At 37.5% G+C, this 20444-nt stretch overlaps 2 protein-coding genes across 2 annotated transcripts in view; both read right to left on the bottom strand.

Moving 5' to 3' along the window:
• The window catches only part of LOC140150981 (protein Son-like), a 30387-nt gene extending 29040 nt beyond the window's left edge, over positions 1-1347 (bottom strand). The window contains 1 exon segment of the mRNA XM_072173164.1: positions 900-1347. Within this exon segment, the coding sequence (XP_072029265.1) occupies positions 900-1347 (448 nt within the window).
• An 82-nt stretch (positions 1348-1429) lies between these two features.
• On the bottom strand, positions 1430-14083 carry LOC140150982 (uncharacterized). Its single transcript, XM_072173165.1, has 2 exons — positions 13983-14083; positions 1430-2267 (listed from the first exon to the last, which is right to left on the bottom strand). Exons 1-2 carry the CDS (start codon positions 14066-14068, stop codon positions 1430-1432), a joined length of 924 nt encoding a protein of 307 aa, XP_072029266.1. The 5' UTR covers positions 14069-14083.
• Between the last annotated feature and the right edge of the window lie 6361 nt (positions 14084-20444).

Raw genomic sequence — 20444 nt, 5'->3', positions numbered from 1 at the left:
AAACCGCAATCAGCAAGTTGTAGCCGAGCGTCTTGTATAACTTGTGTAGATCATTAATGTTTGTATGCAAATGACCCAATGCACTGACGAAATACGCTGTTTTCATTGGTGGTCGTACGATGATCAAGCTGCCCATTTGCTGTCAATCTTGTGGTCGAGACGGGTTGTTGTTTTTCGAAACAGCTGGGCTGCACATTTACAAGCATACACAATGTGCGTGAGTGTTTACGTTTTTGTGACCTGACAAACAAGATCTCGGAATATGATTGGATGGTTAAAGTCATGAATATTCAACGCCATCTCATTATTTTCTATATTTGGTAGTCTGCATAAAATCCGGAATCGCGGAGATTTAATACAGGTTGATCAAAACCGTATGTTAAGCACGCCCTTCGCTATAAGAATCGATCACCGTTGTTGGCTGTTACTTACACGCGTAAGGCTTGAATCAAAATTCAAGACTACCCCCATAACCCACCAACCAATGTTGGAGCAAACATATAGCACATTAAAATGAGGCGTTTGGTATACAACATTGAATAAGGGGAGCGGGGAGCTGGGGTCATCGAACTGTGGAAGTGTCCCAGCAAATTTGCACTTGACCGTTTTGCTTGCCTGACATTTTACTAAGCCTCACATTGAGCTTTTAAAAGTCACTCCCACAGGAGGGCCAGTCCTTCAGAATTGGGATTTAAAATAGTACTTTTGTAGTTAAGCAAGAAGAATTGGAAGCAGTCATTTTGTCCACTCTCATTGGTTACTAAGAGTCTTACCATTCAGGGATATTGTAAGAATAGTCAGTAGGACTCAAGGGGGGGGGTATGTAGTAGTGCCCGGTCAAGCAAATTTGGAGGGACAGAAAAGCTTAACTTGTACTATGTAGTTGTACTATGTCTTACCTGGTACTTCTTTCTCACTTTCCGACTCTTCCGAATCAATATCACTTTCTGACTCTGATGAAATATCACTTTGCGATTCGGACAACTCCCCATCCTCCAGTTCTTTCTTTGGTTTCTTGCTAGGTGGAGAGGGAGGTGGAGTTGGAATCTTTAATGCTTTGGTTACTATATTGATCTTGATGACTTTCTTCTCAGTTTTGCCACTAGCAGTCGCTGGTACTGGCTGTGCAGCTGGTGTAACAGATTTTGCTTCTGGTTTTGGTTCTAATTCTAAGCTCGGCTCCACTTTGTCCTTGATACTCTGTTTTGCCTCTACATTGTCTTTTTCTGTCTTCTTTGTGTCCACAACCTTTTTAGTTGTCTTCTTTGAATCAACATTGTCCTTTCTTGTCTCTGAAATAGTTTTACTTGGCTTTGTTCTTTCCACCTCCTCTATCCTATCCTCCATATTTCCCACTTTGTCTGAAATTTTCACCTGTTTCAACTCGGCTGTATTATTATTTGTTTGTTTTATTTCAATAATATCCTCATCATCTTTTTTTTGGTAAAACACCAGATTTTATAGGCTTGTCCTCGTCTGGTGCTGCTGTTAAAACATCCACTTTCACACTTGTATTCTGCACTGAAAATACCGATCTTGGGTCATCTTTGCGAATAATCTTAACTCGGCTGGATTTTTCTGAAGAATGAGGCGATTTAGAATGGTGAATGTGTTTTACTTCTACAATATCTTGATCTGATGCTGTCTTTGTAGCTCGGCTGGATTTTTCTGAAGAATGAGGCGATTTAGAATGGTGAACATGTTTTACTTCTACAATATCTTGATCTGATGCTGTCTTTGTAGCTCGGCTGGATTTTTCTGAAGAATGAGGCGATTTAGAATGGTGAACATGTTTTACTTCTACAATATCTTGATCTGATGCTGTCTTTGTAGCTCGGCTGGATTTTTCTGAAGAATGAGGCGATTTAGAATGGTGAACGTGTTTTACTTCTACAATGTCTTGATCTGATGTCGTCTTTGTAGCTGCTACCTTAGCAGCTTCAGAGTCTTCAGACCTAACTGAACTACTCTCAGCCTTATCTCTGTGGTGTTTACTGCTCTTATGATCTGATGAGGAGCGCCTCTCATGTTTACTACTCTTATAATCTGAAGACGAGTGCCTTTCATGTTTACTACTCTTATGATCTGAAGAGTGCCTCTCATGTTTACTACTCTTAAGATCTGAAGAGGAGCGCCTCTCATGTTTGGACGATTCTGACAGCGCTATTTTCTTGGACTTATGTTCTGAAGAACTGCTTGACTCTTTGCGTTTTCTGTCCTTCTTCTTTTTATGATGGTGATGATGATGGTGAGATTCTTCTTTACTTCTGAAACATAAAATTAAAAACAAAGAAAATTGGATTGTTTAAAGTAGGGCCAATTCCAGTATTATTGGATATGGATATGGATATGATCTAGTACTACCGTAAATCGGGGTGGCTTTGGACGATTTTGATGTATTGTCGTAAATATTTTTATAATGATCGGTAGAATTCTGAGTTTCATGTTGGCTTTGGCAAGTACCAATAGAGGACAGTCAACTCGAGTTTATTTTATTTTCCGATAATTTTGGGGGCGCAAAGTTTGTCCAAATTCACCCCTGGATTTGGGGTGACTTTGGACACCATGTATTCAAGTGCATGTCCAAAGTCACCCTGACCTGACCTGAAGAGTAGAGCAATGGAGAGGGTGGAAGTAGATGTGAGGTGGGTAGGAGCACAGAGGATGCTGTTGGGGTAGGGTATGGTCACTGTGGTGTATTTTAAACAAAGTGTCAAATTTTTTGGTATTCGTTTATTATGTCCAAAGTCACCCCGGAAAGGAAGCCAAACCCTGGGGTGACATTGGACACAGCCTGCTTTTAAATTCTTAAGAGTGGGTAGATATCATGACTATCCAGGTAGTTTCTTGGTTCATCTGTGTTCACTATCCAACCAACAGGCTTGGGTTTCCACTCTTATGTTCCGGTGGAGTACCGAAAGTTTGACCACCACAAAAATCCTGTATTTTATGGGCCCCGCTAAAAAGTTATGAAAAACATATAAGATAACACATTATACTGGGAAACTTTAGTCATTTGTAATGTTCTTAGAAATGTTAAAAGGTAAAACAGCCTACATGAAATAATAGTTTTTCCCTATGCGTGTCCAAAGTCACCCCACTGTCCAAAGTCACCCCGTTTTACGGTACAATGTAGGGAGGCCCTACATGTAGGTGCCGATTATTGCATTTATAAAGCATTCACAAGCAGCTTGTCGATCCAGAACTTGACATTTTTGTTTCAGAGCCTTGTTTTGTGGAAATAATGAAATTTCTTTTAAATAATGAAAATTTCATGTGGTAGAATTATTTAGCATTTTATTCATCCAGTATTGATTTTTCAAAAATCGAAGTTTAAAGTGTGTAAATTGATGTGCATTGTGCAAAGTTGCAGAATTGCTTTCTTAGATGTGTGTCGCGCCATTTTCAGTGTTTCTGCTGTAACTGCTCATGCGCATAGAGCATCATCATGACGTCATGATACATTATACATTTATCCGCAGCATGTGCATCTCGTTGGGCAATTTCTTTCAGAATTGTTATTGTTTTTATCCTTTTGCATCAGAAAAATGAGGCTCCAAATTCCTCCAAATTTAAGTCTCATGCTGCAGAAGAATTCCTCAATAGATATTTTTTGACCCTGTGAGATTTTAGATATTAAAAGGGCATTTCGTGATCCACAGCCTCATCCCCCCACTTAAAAGTTAGATATTTATAAAAGACCTCATCCAATCTATTTATCAAAATGTAGCAAAGTAGACCCTCAAGTCACTTGTTCACTGGAGATATACATCACCGTTTGAAAATGGGACCCAATACAAACTTTCTGTTAACAATTGAAGCCTCCGAAACAAATTAAGCCTCCGAAACAACAATAAGATTAATTACCGGTATCATCTTTGCACATCTAAATTGGTGTGTTTCATACTGATATCTGCATTGTAATTATTACTTGATATGTGCAGAATGTCATAAATTTAAAAAAGTGTTGATATTATGGTTAAGGGGGTACTACACCCATGTGGTAAATTTGTGACTATTTTTGCATTTTCTCAAAATAATTACACTGGTAACAAAAGTTATGTATATTATTGGGGCAATCCAATTGCTACAAAACTTCAGTGACTCAAGACAAGCGGTTCAGTATATATGATAGGAAACGAGGTACATCCTAGTGGTACCTTATTTCTGATCATAAATAATAAACCGCTTGTCTTGGGTCACTGAAATTCCAGTGTAGTAATTGGATTCCTTGCCCCTATAATATACATAACTTTTGTTACCACTGTGTTATTAGTTTTGAGAAAAATGCAAAATAGACACAAATTTAACAAGGAGTGTAGTACCCCCTTAATGTTTGAAAAATATACCGATAGTGATACCCAAGAAAGCCTGTTTCGGAGGCTTCACATGCAAGTTAACAGTAACACCATACTTAACAAATGGGTGAAAAAATTAAAGCGTGATAAATCTACAATATCTGCCGCATAGAATCATTGATTCAATACACACAAGAAAATAACAGCTTAGATGATCCCAACAGTGTTCTTTTCAAAAAATACTACTTCTGCAATGTTTAACCATTAAGACTAGGGGTCTGTTACCGTCAAGCAAAATTTTAAATATGTGGACAAACTCAAAAAAATAGAAATCCTTGATTCTTTTAGCATGGAAAGGGTTTAGGGGGGACATTTTAAAAATGACATTTAAAAGTTGCATTTGGCCTGTTGGCATGGTAACGGACAAAACAAATTTTAGTCGAAATGACCAAAATTTACAATTTTCATTTTTGAAAAAGGGCAAAGTTTGGTCGAATGCCACAAATATATAAGATGTGATATAATTTTTTTATTTTTTTCTTCAGATAGGGGCATGCTTTGGTAGTCCTTGCAAATGAAGAAAGAGCTTGTCACTCTTTTAAAAGATCCTTTAATTTTAAGTAGAAAAAGCACATTTTTGGGCAAAAATTGTATATGTCATTTTACCCCAACAATGAAGGGGTGTAACTGTAAAGAAGAAGTTGATATTTTGTAATTGTATGGTGGCATAGCTAGAGTGAACCCTTGCTAACAGATATATAGTTTCAAAAAATTGGGGTCTCAACTTGTAAAGAAGTTCTGGCTTTTTAAAAGTACCAAGTTTTTGAAAAAATGTGTATTTTTTAAGGGGAATTTATGGCAAAAAAGACAAATTTTGCTTAGAAGTATTGTGTTTAAATAACCGTAATGAAATAATTATTGAATATATTTCTATTGATGAAAAGATTAAGTGACTTCTTAAATTTGAGTCTCAGTTTTAAATGGTACAAACAAGCTATATTATACATACAGGCCTTTTAAGCATGTTATGCAGATTAGACAGATCGCAGCGCTATTCAAATACAGATAGAGGGCAGCGCTTGGAAGACATGTTGCTTTTAGCATCAGACAGCTAGCTACCCGGTACAAACAACAGAGTTCACCAACTTTACGAGAACACCAATCAGGGGCTGTGCAATAATGATAAGTCCAAGAATTTTTGGCAACCCCAAAAAGGGGGGAGCAATTTTTGGCAGGTCAAAGGGGTGAGGGGTCTAGTACATGAACCTATATATACCATGGTTCCTAGCCGTCAGAGGAGCTCATAGGGTAGTGTCAATATACCGTAAACGACATATCTGATTTGCCCAGGTTTATGTAAGTTTGCCACTGTTTTTAGCATCAGACAGCTAGATACCCGGTACAAACAACAGAGTTCACCAACTCCAAGAATTTGTGCCAACACCCCAAAAAGGGGGGGGGGAGCAATTTTGACAGTTCAAAGGGGTGAGGGGTCTAGTACATGAACCTATACCATGGTTCCTAGCCGTCGCAAAGGAGCTCATAGGGTACTGACAATATACCGGTAAACGACACATCTGATTTGCCCAGGTTTTTGTTTGCCACTGCAAGCTAGGTGGTGGCAATGGACAAAAATTAGACAAACAGTGCAGACATGTTCAAATATGCAAAATTCTTTGCTCACTACGCTTGCATTATACATGTACATCTAGACCATTATTATAAGGTTTGCAAATTGGGAACTCAAACATATGTCATGTGCGGGGGGGGGGGGCAAAGATTTGTTGGCAGGCCGGAAGGGGCAAGCAATTCTTTTTGGCTCGCCGTTTGGAAGTTTTAAGCCTAGCCCTCAACATCAGGAAGCATGTAAAGTTTAATATCCAGCAGATGGATCTTCAGAGAATTCAGCATCAGAAAATGTTAACCAAGAAACATTTGAAAATCATCAACATCATGAACTATGTGCTGCTTTTAACATCAGGCAGCTACTAGTACTAACCCAGTACAATTAACAGTGTTCACCAATTCTACGAGAACACCAATCAGCGATAGGAAGTATGTGAAGCTTTATCTTCAGTAGAGAATCTACTAGCTACGGTGGATTCAAGAGGTATTGCAAACGCTATTCAGTTACCCAAGGAAACATGTACATCGACATACATATTAAAGCATTGAAGCATTCACGCTAGTAGCTCACATTCAGTCAGGAAAATATGACAAAATTACAAACATCAAAATTAAAAAGCCTTCTAGCCAAGATAAGAGGAAATACAAACGGAACAGCAATGCATTTTTTCTGAATCAGAGATATGATTAGGTCATGAATTGGCCCTAAAGGTTATATACCACTAATAGGCCTAGGCGATACATGGAAACACGACGAGTAACTATTTGTTTGCATGGCATCAAGTAATATAGCCAAAAAAAGTACTTTGTAGGGTTTGATGCTTCAAAATGGTATATTTTCTCTCATTATATGACATTTTTGTTGTAATAGTACCAATATTCATACGCATGCAGCTACGGTTTTTAGTAAATATTACGCCCTAACATATTGTAACTTTCAGCTTCGAAAAGCGCACTGCCATTTTGAGGTGTTTACGGTTCAGTGTGTTAAAACAAGAAAAGTCTCAGGTCAACCTATGTTGAGTTTTTGATCATTTGGCATCTAAATCATATAGTTTCACCTGATATTAGTGGCATTTAACTTTGAGAGTTCTGAATATGAGAAACGTCCACCCGAAATTAGCCATTTTGCCATTGAAACCCCGAAAACCCGTGTAATACATAATTAGTGGTATTTAACCTATAGTCAGCAAGAAACAAACAAACCCAAGAAACAAACAAACCCAATTTATTATTGATGGGTATGAGCATGGAGAGGTCACTGGGAATGCGGGGCTGGGAATAGAGAGACCCTGCTGTTGCTAAGCAAATGCGTTTTTTGGCGGATGTAAAATAGCAACAAAAGGGCATTTAGCATGTTTAACATGCCTACATCTGAGACGAGTATCTGACCCCACAACACACAAGTAGTTTTTTTCCGAGAGATCAATGATGAACTTGCAGATCCTGCAGATACAATGGTATATCAAGAGTGCCTAAAGCAAGCGGTGCAGAAACCAGAACTTTATCATCCCATTACTCCTATTACTTTGGGAACAAATAGATTATTTAGAGTACAAGATGACAAACTTAGCAGTGTCAGCATCAAAACTCTCACATACATCTGTCAGGCACTGTTCATGATCTCATTAGAAAATCCCACACATGAGCGACTCCGTTTATAATTCTAACAATCTACACAAAGTAAAGACTTGAGCATCACTTTATGATGGGTTGGCAATGGCTTCACCATGTCCACATTTAACTTTCAAAAAAAAAAAAAAAAACTGTGACATTGCATTTTAAAAACAATAATTCAAGTGCATTGTCCAGTCCCCATGTTTTTATAAACATTTTTCTATTGTTTTGTACAATGTTTGATCTTTCTTACATTTGAGATTTGTTTTCAGTATCATGCAGTCTTAGAACTAAATTTATAGATAACATTGTATAAAACAAAGAAAAATGTTACTTGGTATGTCAGTTGCTGTTGTTGCTATAAACCCCAGATAAGGTAGAAACAACTGGTAAAAAGGACTTTAATATTATAAATCCACGAAATTATCACATTCTCATTATGTTTAAACCATATTTAGATTATTGGTGAGGTATTTCAGATAAAGTCAATCAATGATTATAATCGATTTATCCATTGTTTAGGAAGAGTAGAGATTGTAAAAGACAGATAACCACCACCAAGAAATTAATGCCCATGGTAACCATTTTACGCCCAACTTTGCACATTTTTCACGCATTAAACCATATGGCTGGGGGAGGGGTCACTGGCAGTTTACTAAGTAAAAATTACTTAAATAAATGATAAACAATGGTTATGATGGGTCAATGAACTATTCTGGGTATGTTATTGGCAAATCACAAGCCAATAAAGGATTTTTTTTATACTGTGAAAGTGCTATGTAATTAGCTTATTTTTATCAAAAATAGCGAACTTTCTTCAAAGTAAAACTTCGTTATGGGGTAAAGACCCCAATTTTTTTATTGGTTGGTTGATCACCCCCATTCATAGTCATTCTCATCCAACCCCTGACTTTAATCAGCAAACTTCTTCTTGAGAGTTATTGAATTTCAAAGTTATACCACTTTTACTAATGAAAAAAATTGCAAAAAAGAGGTATTTTGCATTGCATATTACACAATATTCTAGGTGGGTGAGAAAACTGGCAATACTATTTTTGTAACGTCTAATACATAGGTATTTATCAGCAGCAATTTAAATTGTTCCATACATTTAGCAATTTCATTAGTGCTAGCTAGAAAAATGTGTCTTTTTCGAACTGTAAAATTGAAAAATGTACTTTCCTGTGGCAATCTTCAAAGAACCGTTACCATGGCAACAAGGGATTTTCGAATTTTTGATCACGTTACAAAATCATTAGACCCAAATACCTTTCCTATCACAAGATTTAGGCAAATTCCATGAACCTTTATTTTTGGCTTTGTCCGCACATTGCTGAATTGATCCAGACCCCCAGTCTTAAAGCCTCTGAAACAAAAAAAATGACTTGCTGTGATAATTTAGGGCTCATATTGAAATACCCTACCACGTTTTCACACAGAAAGAAGGCAGGATTCCCCTTGCTAAACGTGCACCTCAGGAAAGCTTGGTAATAAAACTGATGGATTATATGCATCAGTGATACACCCTGCCCAGGATTTTAACAAAAGGCTAGCACAGGAAAGCTGCAGGATGGCGCACACCTTCCTGTGTAAGGGAATTTCAATATGAGCCCTTACTTTTTGTTACATTGTCATTACGTAATCAAGTATTCAACATCGCTACTACATACAATGTATTTGTTTTGAAAGACAAAAGTGCAAACTTGTTTAGCATAAGTAACAGTCATCCAAGTCATGCATGAGCGGAGATATACCATAGTTGCAGGAACTTATTGACCAGCCCTCGTAATATTGCACTAAATCATCTAAATTATTTGTTATACGAGGGTCATTCAAAAAGTTCTACCTGTTGGGTCATAACTTTTGTTTTATTAAAGGTAGATATTTGAAAATTGGCATACAAATAGTTCGTAATGTCACCTACAGGTGGTCAAAATATCATGTCAAGACCATTTTCAGATTTTTGTTGGTTACCTGGAAACCACAGTAAGATATGGTACACCGGAAACGGTGACACATCTTTGGATATTGCACTTGAAATCATGCGTGCAGCTAATGTACGAACTTCCATCTTTATACAAAAAAATGATATTAGTAACAATATAAATTTTGAATGAATATACACCTTACAGTCCAAAACATCATCTGTGACTGAAAAAGTAAAATTTTGATGGACAGAAATTACCCAGAATTCCAATTTTTGGAGGGATATTTTGTAACATCTTAGGTAATGATAATCAGCATAGTGTTCTTCCCTACAGCATGACTTTTATAGCTGTGATTTTAGATAAAATACAAAAGTTAAAGCTACTATAACACATTCTTCAGTCAAAAAAGTAAATTAAATTCACTTTGTGATCTATTGTGGTATTTTATTCCAAAGAAAGCGACATAATGCCACCATTTTACCCCATTTTTTATTGAAGTCAATATCTTCATAAACTGTGTTTGTGGACATCTATACTTTATTTTATTACACTGGCTATTTGGTCTATTAGTTTTATACATATTAATGTCCATCATTTTCAGTTTGCGGCAACCTTTTAACCAGTACATATAATTTTATGATTATTCTTGTGTTTTATACAGTTTTAACTGTATAACATGACCAAATGGAATAATTATGGGATCTTCAAACACTGTACTTGAGACGCCTTTGTAAATATTGTACATATTTTGACCGTTTCCGGTGAATCATATCTTACTGTGGTTTTCAGGTCACCAACAAAAATCTGAAAATGGTCTTGACATGATATTTTCACCACCTGTAGGTGACATTACGAACTAATTGTACGCACATTTTCAAGTAGCTACCTTTAACACAACAAAAGTTATGACCCAACAGGTAGAACTTTTTGAATGACCCTCGTATATTGCTATATTTGCTCAATTGAAAATACATCTACCCCAAAAACGTGTTTTCGTAATTGTCACCAAGAAATGTACCACCGACTCAGATCAGCTCAGTCAGCTCACAGCATATTTTTTACCCGGGGATTTTTTAACAACTTTTCATTCATAAATTACATACAATTACTAAAATCGCTGCTACATGATACACATTTTGAATAAATATGAAATGAAATGAAATGAATGAAAATGAAATGAATGAAAATGACCATATACGAACAGCGAACGGATACACTCACGTCCACTAGTACAAGGAACTTATACGATGTCCTCATTCACAAACTGATACTATCTGTCCATCGTATAAGGTTATTGCCGTACGGCAGTGTGGTGAAGGAATATTACACAGTCAAGAATAGGCTCCATCATTTTTTTGTTCTGATCCCTCCCAGTCTCCCAAAACATCAAAAGCGTTGCACATTTACTTACTTACGACTGTCCTTTTTCATATAACGCAGACAAAGTAGGGCTAAGCTACCTAGAAATAGTCAAAATTTGGCAAGAAATATCTTTGTGTAATCCTATGTAAGTCCCATATCACATCGTTATCTGCGATCGTGATTTTTTTCTTCTGAAGTTTGGCTGGTACCTACTAGCGTCATGTACGTGACATGACACAGCTAAAATAATCGACCGGAAATCGGGGATCATTAAAACATCAACAAATTTCAAAACACAGAAAGCAGTAACTTAATGGCGAACGGTCCGAATTTTGAGCCATACAAGTTTACGTGGTGAACTACACGTCCACCATCAGTGCCGTACTATTACGCTGACTTTCGTATTCGGCGAGGAGGACGATTTCGACCTCCTGGTTTGTTTAAAAACAGAGAGGTAGACAAAAGACCGTTCCGCTTGTCCAAACACTCAAGTATCAGAAGGATGGTCCACAATAGCGTGATTCACGTAACATGAATAGGGATTAAAAAGCTGTCAAGTAGAACCATATGTGCTTCTTTTGTCCTATTTGCCATCAAGATTTCATGATATGGAAACAGTTCAGACCCAGAACAGGATCATGTCCATGATGTCAGAAATTGATATTTTGTTCTGGGTCTGATTATTCGGACTAGACTCGCTTGCCAGTCCTATACGCCGTACCTATGTATATTAGGCCACATAAAATTAATGTTTTGGTTCTCGTCCCCGCCCGCCTCGGTTTGGGGTGCCGCATGCTTTTTTGTTTTTGTTTTTTTATTTTTTGTGTTTTTTTCGCGGATTTTTTCCCTCTCAATTTTTTTTACTTTTCTATTTTCGTGTCTGATGCTGCCTGGGGCCTCTTTAAAACTACCTCTCTTAACAGTCCTGGCAGACCGTGTTTGATGCTCCATACAAAAATGCGAACCATGAAAGCTTGACAGAGACTAGTCGTAGGTCTCATATGCTTTTTCATATCGCTAGAATGTTGATAGTCTCGCACCACCATAGCGAGGTGTAGCGATTATAACACATGGGTATGAGATCTTTTTAATTCTGCTTGACGAAAAAATTGATGAAAATTGACACACGAGTACGAGTGCTGCTGCAGTGCTGGTGCCGTAGGCTGCTGGTGCAAAGTGCAAACATCAATCGTCACAAAGTCCACCAAGGTAAATACCTTCGCTTCTTACGATATACTAATATAATAAGCTTGTAAAAGCATATAAACGTGTTGTCATGTGTTCAACCTGTTGTCATGCGTTGCATCATGACATGGAACTTGAGAACGAGGCGGTAATTGTACAAGCTGCGAATTCGACAGCCATGACAGCGCATCATTCAGGCCATTCATACCGACTGAATAATTAGAAGTGCATTCGGTAATTTTATTCCTTCACTCAAATCAAACTCAAACAGTCAAATATTTGAAACAAATGAACAGCCCAAGGCGGCTATAATTTTCTTCAACTTCGGAAGGAGGTTGGGGGAGCTGGGGGAGGGAGGTCCCAAATATATGGGGGGGGGGCATTGGGCATATATTGCAGTTACTGGATGCACAGCCAACACTAGCAAAAATCCAACTCCGCTTGCTCCCCCAAAAAAAAACACCTCCCTCCCTCGTCAAATCCTGAAAATCCTCCGGACGAGAACCAAAACATTAATTTTACGCGGCCTTAAGGACTGGCTTACGCCATTTTAGATGTCAATGGGAAATACACACTTAACGATTTGCGCCGGTTAGAAACTTGAAAAAAAATCTTAAAAATTTTATCAATGTATATATAAAAGTGGTACCAACCTTATTGTGCTTGCTAATTTAAGACACGGTTGAAACAAAATTAAGGATCGAATGCATTTTAGTGTCCAAAAGGCAAAATTATCGTCAAAGTTCTGCGAAATCGGCACCCTTGCGAAGGGTTCAGAATTGAATCGAGAGCGAAAATATCCGATCTTTGCGATCAAAAACACAAAATTACAACTTTAAACATACTATTGGCAAAAGACATTATTAGGCTAATGGAACTCGATTGTTAGTTTCCTATTGACCTCCCGCATCACCTTTTCAATTTGACCAAAACTTTCATTATTTTTATAAAAAAGTCAATTATTTGAAAATGGAGATGGAACTAATCAAAATTGAAACTCTCAAAATGTCTGACATACCCTGCTGATCATAATCAGCAGTTTTTCTTAGTTGTAGGGGTAGAGGATGTGGTAAATAATGGAAATTTATGGATTACCTCATCATGTTTCTGGTGATTACAAAAATTGCAAATTTCTTTTCATTTTAATTTTAAAATAAAATCTTTTCTCAATCTGTTGCAAAATGTCTGTAATGATGATCTAAGCATTAATACCTGTTTTGAAATGGTCTTTCATCAACAATATATACTTTGGTACTGGTGGGGTACCTAAATTTGGAGAAAGCTGTTCATAAAATCATTGATTTTGTTGACATAATGGATAATGAAAAGAGACCGAATAATGAATAATGAAATAGCGACCTCGTCCTTTTTTTCAAACATCCAATCGGAAACTAATAATCGAGTTCCATATTGGCCTTACCAAACAATATAGAATAGAAAATTTGACATCATTTTCTCAAAATATTGAAGAAATTTGCTCACTAGATATCGAAAAAGTACGCAATCCAATTCCCGTTCAAACGTGTGAGAAACTGAAAGTGCATAATCGTGACTAATTCGGACTAAAGTTAATTTTTTTAAACTTCCGTGGTCCGAGCTGTGCGCCAAGCGTCTACGAGCGTACACACAGAAAAAATAAGCAATCACGCCGATTGGCTGATCACGCACTTGACAACAACTCGGTTGACAAATTGGTTGTCTGTTCGGCGCGTAGTAGGCGACCTTGTCACTTTTACGCGATCGCAATTCACCAGCGCGTACCCCGACCACGGAAGTTTTAAAAAAACAACTTTAGTCCACCATGTCCACGTCCACTGGCACTGGCTGCATTGAACATGTTGAAAGTGACTCCACGGCAACTTTTCTCCACGGCGTAGGCTCATAAAAGCCTCAAACGATCATGCCTAAGCTTTGTTTCATATTTTTCAAGTGTACATAAATGAAAATAAAAATAATCATAATATACCTTTCATCCTTTTCTTTGCTTTCATCTTTAATTTCTTGCATTTTCTGCAGTGCAAACGATCGTAAAACATCTCGAAGGTCCGCCATCGTTTTGTTTCATTTGGAATTAGGAAATTCCTTCTCTTGTGTAGGAGCACCTTCGTAATAACGGAGTTCAACTATGAGAGTTTTAAAGCCGGGAGTTTGGGAGGGGCCGGGGGAGGGGGAGCACCGGGTCTGATTGGGGGGTGGGGGTGGCACAAGCCGTTTTTCGGCCATTTTCCTATGGGATTTTTTAAAATTTCAGATCGATTGGGGGCACGTGCCCCCCCTGCCCCTATGACACTACGCCACTGCTGCCCAGCACGGCGTGTATTCAAAACATTTTAATAACGTTTAAATGCCAGGTTATATAAAGATCATGACTACGTTTCTATGTATAAAACGGAATATTTTATCATAATACTAATTATGGCGTGACCATCCGTCCGTCCCTCTGTTCGCGACGCTTCTCGCGTGTAGCGTGGCTTCGCTAACGCGTGCTTTCGCGGTGCGTATAACTTCGTGCTTTCATGGTGCGTGTCGCGTCGGCGGGTGCGCTATCGCGTTGTCTTGCGCGAGTACCGGCGGGCGCAAGTCGAGCATCGGAAAGCATTACAGTGACTAACAGGTGCATCTCATCGGACCAATAGGCCTATTTTTAAGACATGATTAACATCATTGAGAGACGTATATCGTAGTAGTTTGAAAGGTCAGGACAAGTATTTTGGGTAACAGGTGTTGGGTAATTAGAGATAGGCCTATCACGAGAACCGCCCAACCCGAGAACCGCGAAATCTAGTAAAATATATTCTTCATTGACAAACAATTTTGCAAAATATAGGCCTATAAGAGGCTAAGGTCAACAGTTAGCCTAATTAACATTCTCATAGAGGATGTTTTGCATCGCATTTTCAAAAATGTTTTATGAATGTTATTAAAACATTTTGATATTTATATGATCCTTAGTACATTTAAACCTTTTCTGTAAAACATTGTGTGTTTGCTGGGTGACAACACAGAAGTCGCAATTTCAAAATATCAAATTTACCCTCTCAACAGAGCCAAAAATTGCTTGTCTCCCCCTTTCATCAGCCTGCCAAAAATCTTTGCCCCCCCCCCCCAAAAAAAAAACCCAACAACACAATAATTCATTTGCCAAATTTTGGGTTCCTAATTTCAAAACCTTAAAATAGGGATGGTCCCAGATAGATATTCATGTGAAACAGTTTTGTGCATTGTTGCAAAACCCTTTTTTTTTTCATTTTCAACCATTACAAGTTTTCATTTCATTTCATTTTACAAGTTGACCTCAAATTAAATGACATTATTTTGACCTCAGCATGTGACCTTGAACACTACATTTATTATACATGTCACTTACCTTAATGAACTTGTGGGCGAGGTCTGCTTGTTTTCTGTAGACAAGTGAACGGCTCTTTTCAGAGCCACCAAAACTTAACTAGAATTACGTGGTTCGTAATTAAGGTGGCCCCCACACATTGGTGTTTACAAATGATATGCAAATGCAAATAAGCGCATTAATATCCATAAATTTGTAAAGAACATGACACAAAACTATACAGCACATCAGGCCACCATTTCCAATCCACATACCAAGTTTGATATAATATTGGATGGCTGAGCATGATACCATAACATATCGGATGAGTCATATAAAGATATTTGTATGACGAATCCGATATGTTATGGTATCATGCGAAATAAGCCATCCAATATTATCATTATTAGGTTTTCTTAACTCCTAATAACCCTGAAAACTTAATAATGAAGTTGATCGGTTTAGTGCGTTCAAGCTGCAGAGTGAATTAATGAAAATTTAGGCAAAATATGTAAATAAGCTCATTAATATGCATAAATATGCAAATAACATGACACAAAACTATACAGCACATCAAGGTACCATGACCAATCACCAAACCAAGTTTGAAGTTGATCGTTTAGTGCGTTCAAGCTGCAGAGTGGATTAATGAATGATGTAGGTAAAATATGCAAATGAACTCATTAATATGCATAAATATGCAAATAAAATGACACAAAACTATACAGCACATCACACTATCATATCCTATCACCGTACCAAGTTTGATATAAAATTGGACGGATTGAGTGTGATACCTGAATTTATCGGTCGAGCTAGAGTTTTCAAATATCATGCGAGGCGAAGTCGAGCGTGATATTTGAAAACTCTAGCGAGACTGATAAATTCAGGTATCATGCTAAATTATCCGTCAATTTTATCATTATTATGTCTTCAGAATCTTTTTTGGTCAAAAACATGATTTTTAGTAAAAAAAAACATGATTTTTAGTAAAAAAAAACATGATTTTTGGTCAAAAATGCGACTCTTGGTCAAAAATATGATTTTGATCAAAAATGTGATATTTGGTGAAAATGTGATTTTTGGACAAAAATGTGATTTTTTGTCAAAAATATGATTTTTGGTCAAAAGTGTGTTTTTTGGTCAAAAATGTGTTTTTTTGGTGAAAATGTGATTTTTGGTCAAAAATGTGATTTTTGGTCAAAATGTGAAAAATGTGATTTTTGGTCAAAAATGTGATTTTTGGTCAAAAATGTGATTTTTGGTCAAAAATGTGATTTTTGGTCAAAAATATGATTTTTGGTCATGGCTTGTCACATTTACAAAAAAAATCACACCAAAAGAGACTTTTACACATAAAGTATATGAACTATGCACTCTATGAAGAGGCTACAGATATGAAAAAACCCTGTAGCTCCAGGTGACCGATACACAAATTGATCAGACAGCCAGGTTATGTACAAAGTATAGGAGCCAAGATTCTGAAGACATAATAATGAAATAAATCGGTGATTGCGTTGGAGCTGCAGAGTGGATTAAAGAATTTGCTTCCGCCCGGACAGCCAAACAAAGAAACATACAAAGAAAGAAAGAAAGAAACAAGCAAACAAAGAAACAACCAGGCAACCATTTGGATGATAACATAAGCCCCACATTTATGTGGGGGCCAAAAAGAAACAACCAGGCAACCATTTGGATAACATAAGCCCCACATTTATGTGGGGCCAATTATGTGGGCGCCAAAAATCAGCAGATAGGCGAGATCTGCTTGTTTTCTGTAGACAAGGGGCAGTCTTCAGTGAACGGCTCTTTTCAGAGCCACCAAAACCTTTATATATTAGCAGATAGGCGAGATCTGCTTGTTCTCTGTTGACAAGGGGCAGTCTTCAGTGAACAGCTCTTTTCAGAGTCTTCAGTAGACAGGGGCGGTCTACATGTCTCATTCTTAGGTACTTTGTCCTGAAGAAGTCCGAGCTACTCCTGACGAAAGCTTGACAGTGCTAAACATTTTTCCGATGGCGAACCAGCTAAAAACCCACTAATTGTTATGAATTCCCGTCGTAAAAGCCTATCCCACAATTTGTTTGTCAGACAATTGGTGCTACAGGATGGGGCAATGGAGGACATTTAAATTCTATGTCATTGTGTGAACTGCTTCCATTCAGCAGAAGTGGGAAAACGTCAGTCTTTTGGTATTATTTTGTTTCTCATACTTGTTTTGCTATCTACTGGTAAAAGACAGCCCTAATACAACAAGATCCATCCAATTTGGAGATTAATGTTATGGCAGGTCATAAATAATCCCAGGGGCCCACTCAAGCATGAGTGTATGCAAGCGTGACCAAATTGTGTTGAAACACCCCCTAAACAAGTTTTACCCTTCCAGCAAATTTAGCCCCTTAATAAGGTAATTTACTATAGAATTTACCCCATGAGTTTCTGGCTAGTAAAAATGAAAAATATGTACCTTTTTGGACTCGTAATTACCAACAATTTGAAAAGGCACCCTAAACAAGTTGTTCAGTTTCAGAAAACTACCCTTATTCTTGAAAATCGGTGTTTTAGACCCTAAATGCGTCACATGCATAACTTGCCTTGCCTAAAAAAAACACCCCTTTTTACTTGTTTTTTTTGGTCACACATTTATGTGAGTGGCCCCCGGGTAAATAATAAAATCTGTTCATTTCAAAAGAACCCCATGTTGAATTGGAAGCAGGCTTTCAATAAATATTGCAACTAATAATCATTTCAATACAACAAAAACAAGAACAAAAGCAGATTCCTTTTCCAATTTATTTATTGTTTTATCACATTGTACAACTTCCAGGTCCATCATTACTTTAAAAAGAAAACTTCCTATTTTGACTCCTTAATCCACATCTGAAGTACATGCATTTTTAGCTATTCACTAATTTGAAAGCTAAGAAATGTTGAATAACAATTAAATATCTCCACAATCATTCAAACGCATCTTTTCAATATTAAAAATTTCATTGCTACAGCCAATGGCATAAAGAGAAGCATATAATATCACTCATACATAAATTCATAGTTCATTACCAGCCATCAACTATTGCTGTGTTGGCAGATGAATATAAAATAGTCTTGAATAGTTAAAAAATTTAAGTAGGAGTGTTGTAAAACAAATAATAAAGGGGTATATACTTATTTTTGGTGGACCGCATAGCGGGACCACCCTATATTAGTGTATATTACTAGCTTACTTTAATACTAGCTTACTAACTGACTAACCATTTGGTCTTGGGCATATCTCGAAATGCCACGAAGCTATAACCCCCCAAGTGGTGTGAAATGAAGGAGAAAAAAGTAAGAAATACAATGAAAAAACACTTGGGGTTCTACTCCTAAAACCTTTTAAAGTTGCATCCATTTTACTATCCCCTCCGATGACAAAAAAGTGACTCGTTTCTGGGGGAAGTTAAGTCCTTATGCTTTGTAAGTAGTAGTGAGGCCATTGGGACTCTTCATTATGACTGCCCTGGCCTGACTACAAGTATAAATGCCTCTAAATGGGTTTTTTTTGATGAAAAAGACAAAAGGCAGACACCCTCCACACAAACATTACAATAGATTGATCTTAGGGGTGGTGCAATAATTATGTGTACCCCCGGGGTGGTGAATTATAGGAGGGGGGCAAAGATTTTTTGGCAGGCCAAAATTGGGGGGGCAAGCATTTTTTGGCAGGTCGAAAGGGGGGAAGCAATTTTTGGCACAGATATTTTGGGCACTGTTTCTATATTACGCCCTAAAAAGGTGTAGGAAAACATTAGGAACACATTAAAATATGCAAAATTTCCTGCTCGCTGCGCTCGCATTATATGATAAGACAATTTAAGGTTATAAATTAGGGTTCCCCAAAATCAAGCGATTTTTGGCAGACCGCTTGGAGAATTCACCACCCTGGGGGTACACATAATTATTGCACAGCCCCTTACAATAGTACACTACGCAAAAAAAGTTTCTTTATGGTTAGGAAATTTACCCACTATTAAAATCTAGCGACTAATTTTGTACGTTTGCTAAATAATCGCATGCGAGTGATTGTCCTGCGCATTTTGACACCTCAATCACTACCCTACGACACTCCTGAGAAAAGATATGCATGTTTAAGTAACACGAGGTCGAAAAATAAAAATTGCACACAGGCCTATTCAAGTTTTCAGCATAAATGAACACACACAAAAAAAACCACGCAGATAACATTTTTTTGTTTACTTGCTGAGCACATTTCAGGCATCATACTGCAGCGGCTTCCAACTTCACTTGAGATTAATCTCTTTTTCTTGCAGTACTTTGTGTGTCCACCGTTGGCTTCCCTTACTGCAGCAGCCACGCGGCGTCTCGTGCTCCTAATGAGGCGTCGAATGTTACCTTGCTCACTCCCGCTCCATTCATTAATAACGATGCGGCGCAATCCCACCAGAGTTGTATCTGCCTTTATCTTCTTTTTGACTCGTCTCTTGAGCTGATCCCAAAGGTTCTCCAAGGAGTTAAGATCAGGGCTTCTGGAGGGCCACTCAAGTGTCTCAATTCCTTCTGTTTTGGGAAAATATTGAACATACAGTATTTTCCAAACTGCTGTAATCATGACCCGTTTTCAATCCCTTTTCCAAACCCATCTCTCAAAACGTAAATGTCTTAGTACCCACACGCCTTTGTTTTTGATCATTCATCTGCACAATAAGCAAATCGAATTATCCAACATGCATCAGGGAACATGCTTTAAATTTAAATTGAAAAGGCGGGAATAATGAAACCGTCTTTCATCAGTGAATCAGCTCTAAAACCATTGAATAGGCTTCTTTGCAATTTTAATTTTCGACCTCGTGTTACTTAAACATTCATATCTTTTCTCAGGAGTGTCGTAGGGTAGTGATTGAGGTGTCAAAATGCGCAGGACAATCACCCGCATGCGATTATTTAGCAAACGTACAAAAGTAGTTGCTAGATTTTAACAGTGGGCAAATTTCCTAACCATAAAGAAACTTTTTTTGCGTAGTTTATATGTTTGTACTGCCATCTGTATCAGTAATATCAAACTCCAAATAATGTTTGTGTGGCAGGTGTCTGCCTTTCTTTTAT

The sequence above is a fragment of the Amphiura filiformis genome, chromosome 4 (assembly GCF_039555335.1).
Source record: "Amphiura filiformis chromosome 4, Afil_fr2py, whole genome shotgun sequence".
In the NCBI taxonomy this organism is placed as follows: domain Eukaryota; kingdom Metazoa; phylum Echinodermata; class Ophiuroidea; order Amphilepidida; family Amphiuridae; genus Amphiura; species Amphiura filiformis.
Note: the sequence above shows the minus strand (reverse complement) of the source record. Positions and strands in the feature narration are given on the sequence as shown.